This window comes from Trichechus manatus, unplaced genomic scaffold (genome assembly GCF_000243295.1).
Source record: "Trichechus manatus latirostris isolate Lorelei unplaced genomic scaffold, TriManLat1.0 scaffold00349, whole genome shotgun sequence".
NCBI lineage: Eukaryota > Metazoa > Chordata > Mammalia > Sirenia > Trichechidae > Trichechus > Trichechus manatus.
In genome coordinates, this window is record NW_004444285.1 from 573,948 (window position 1) to 576,675 (window position 2,728).

The 2,728-nt window shown below is 50.7% G+C and overlaps 1 protein-coding gene across 1 annotated transcript in view; it reads left to right on the forward strand.

Moving 5' to 3' along the window:
- The first annotated feature begins 561 nt into the window (after positions 1–561).
- Positions 562–2,728, forward strand: part of RASSF4 (Ras association domain family member 4) — a 27,323-nt gene continuing 25,156 nt past the window's right edge. Inside the window, exon 1 of the mRNA XM_012559874.1 lies at positions 562–604. Coding sequence (XP_012415328.1) covers positions 562–604 — 43 coding nt within the window. The remainder of the gene's footprint in view (positions 605–2,728) is intronic.

A 2,728-nucleotide genomic window follows, 5' to 3' on the forward strand; every position in this document is an offset into this window, starting at 1 on the left:
TTAATCTGAGCTGCATAAATATTCCATTTGAACAAAGAGTTCTACAGTTGAGAAAATTTCAAACCCATTAGAGGTCAATATTCTTATTGTTCAGATGAGATAATTAAGGCAAATGGATGCAACTGAAGCCACACGGCTCCCAGTCCAGAGCTCTTTGGGAAGAATCTTTGATTAAGTGTCCCCTGATTGACACAGGAAATTCCACTTGTAAGTGTTTCTGCTGCATAGAGCAAATGGGCATATTCCCCAAACGCTGTGGGGGATGAAAGTATTGTAAACTAAATCGTGCCATGAATCCAGTCACAAACTGGAGCCCCGTAAAGTACATCTGTCTTGCAAATGTTTTTTTTTAAATCTGGCTGCATTTCACATGTGTGTTTGTGTGTGTGTGTGTGTGCGCGGTTTTTAGTTGAATTATTTGCTGCATTGATCAGGATAGCCTAGGTTCTACTGTAGTAACAAATCCCTGAAATGCCAGTAGCTTGTCACGACAGAGGTTTATGTCTCTTTCCCATTTCTGTAAGGAGTTATACCAGCTGACATATGACTTCCTGGGTCACCATGGCAGGGGATGAGAGTGCTGGAGGGCTGCCGTTTGTCAGAGGTAGTCCCGCCGCCCACTAACTGCCAGGGCTGGGCAGTGTGCAAGACCATATGGTCCTTTCAGGAGCAGTAAGTATCTCTGCCACAGTCACCCAGCTTTAAAAGTAGAATGTAACCCATAAAACTCCAGATCTCATGAAAAACCAGAAGAGCTGCCCCTTAGAGGAAGAATGTGCCCCCAGCTTCCTGTGGCCTCTGCTGACCAGTGTCCCTCAGTGGGACCTCTCTGGTTCCTGGAAACTCTGACAATTTTTATTCCAGCTGTCGGTACACAAACCTGGGAAAGTTGACTTTGCCCCCCACCCGTGCCCCGTGAGGCTTCTTCTATTCATGCAATGGTTTTAACAAACATTTATGGCCCCCCTGTGATGTGCCGGGCTTGTACTAGGTGCTGGAAACAGGTGGGAACGCAGAAAAGCAGCATCCCTGCCTTGTGATGCTCCTATGCTCCTGCAGGGTGAGTGGGGAGCTGGGAGGAGGTGCTGGGGCCCAGAGGGGCTGCTCTGGCCAGGGTTTCCTGGAAGAGTAACATCAGAGCTAGGAGGAGGAGGAAGCTGCGTTCCCAGTGGAGAACAGCACCCCAAAAAGCCCTAAGGGAGGAAAAGGCATAGAGCCCATTAGGAGGCTGTAAGCAGCTCAGGATGCTTATGACCCACTAGTTCAGTGATTCAGTGGTAGAATTCTCACCTTCTATGCTGGAGACCCCAGGTTCGAATCCCTGTTAATGCATCTCATGCACAGCCACCACCCGTCTGTCAGTGGAGGCTTACTTGTTGTTGTGATGCTGAACAGGCTTCAGCGGAGCTTGCAGACTAAGACAGACTAGAAGGAAAGGCCTGGTGATCTACTTCCAAAAATCAGCCAGTGAAAACCCTATGGATTGCAATGATCTATAACTGATCATGGGGATGGTGCAGGACCGGGCAGTGTTTTGTCCCTTTGTGCATGGGGTCACCATTAGTTGGGGGCTGACTTGACAGCAGCTAAGGAGCAGCTAAAGAGGGCTGGGGCTCAGAACAGGAAGTGGGGAGGGGTGGGAGAGAGGCTGGCTACAGAGATAGGCAAGAGAGCAAAGCACCTCCTATTGATCTCTGGGTAATTCCAGCTCTCACTCTAATGTGCTTGCTTAAATCAGATACAGTTGTGCCATGGACGCAGTCACATGGCTTACCCTGGGCTGGAAGCAGCTTCTGCATGGAGCACATTAGAGAAACTAACCAGAGAGGGGGCCAGCAGGTCACTTTTTCCACAAGCAAGCCCAAGGACTGAGGAACTGAAACTATTTTAAAATCCCGGCTGCCCTGCGGAGAATGCAGAGGCCTCCTGCCCTGGGCCCCAATGCCCCTTGTCCCCTCCCTGTGCCCCAGGAGGTGGAGCCTTGTGGCTGGCTCCATGGGAAATGCTTTGCAGAGGGACACAACCCCTCTCCAGGACACAGGATGCCTCGCACTGGAGCAAGGCAGAGGGGGGTATTTATAGGGTGGCTCTGAGGGTGCTCGGAAGCCCCTCCCTCAAACCATGCCCCTTCTCCAGGCCAACCACAGTTCCCTGCTTCCAGAGTCAAGTGCTCATTCAACACAGAGGAGGCGCATCGTGTCTGTAGATGGCATGGAGCAGGGAGGCAGAGAACAGCCTCGACTGGGCTGAGTCAGAGCCCAGGGACCATGACACTCGACAATAACAGGCACGATCTACCCTGAGGATATTCACGAGGACAGCAGTCAGGCCAGATCTTGAGCCCCACAGTAACGTTTGCACACACAGGTTGGGAAGACGTGACTGAGCAGGGCTTTGTGGGAATAGATGCTGGGGGTTTTGTGAAGGAGCGGCTCAGTGTGACTCACCTTTGGGCCACGCTGTGCCCTGGCTGTGTCACGGCCCAGTGTTACTTAACTTCTCAGATCCTTAGCTGCAGCTTGGAAGATGAGAGTTAAATGTAGGTTCAGGACTGGAGAATGTGTGTACATGTGTGCTCGTGTGTATGTGTGAGTGTTCATGTGTATGAACATGTGTGTGTGTGAACTGTGTGTGTATGCATTTTTGCATGTGTGTGGATGTGTGCATGCCTGTGTGGGTGTGTGCATGTGTTTGCATGTGTGTGTTGTATACGTGCATGTGTGTATGT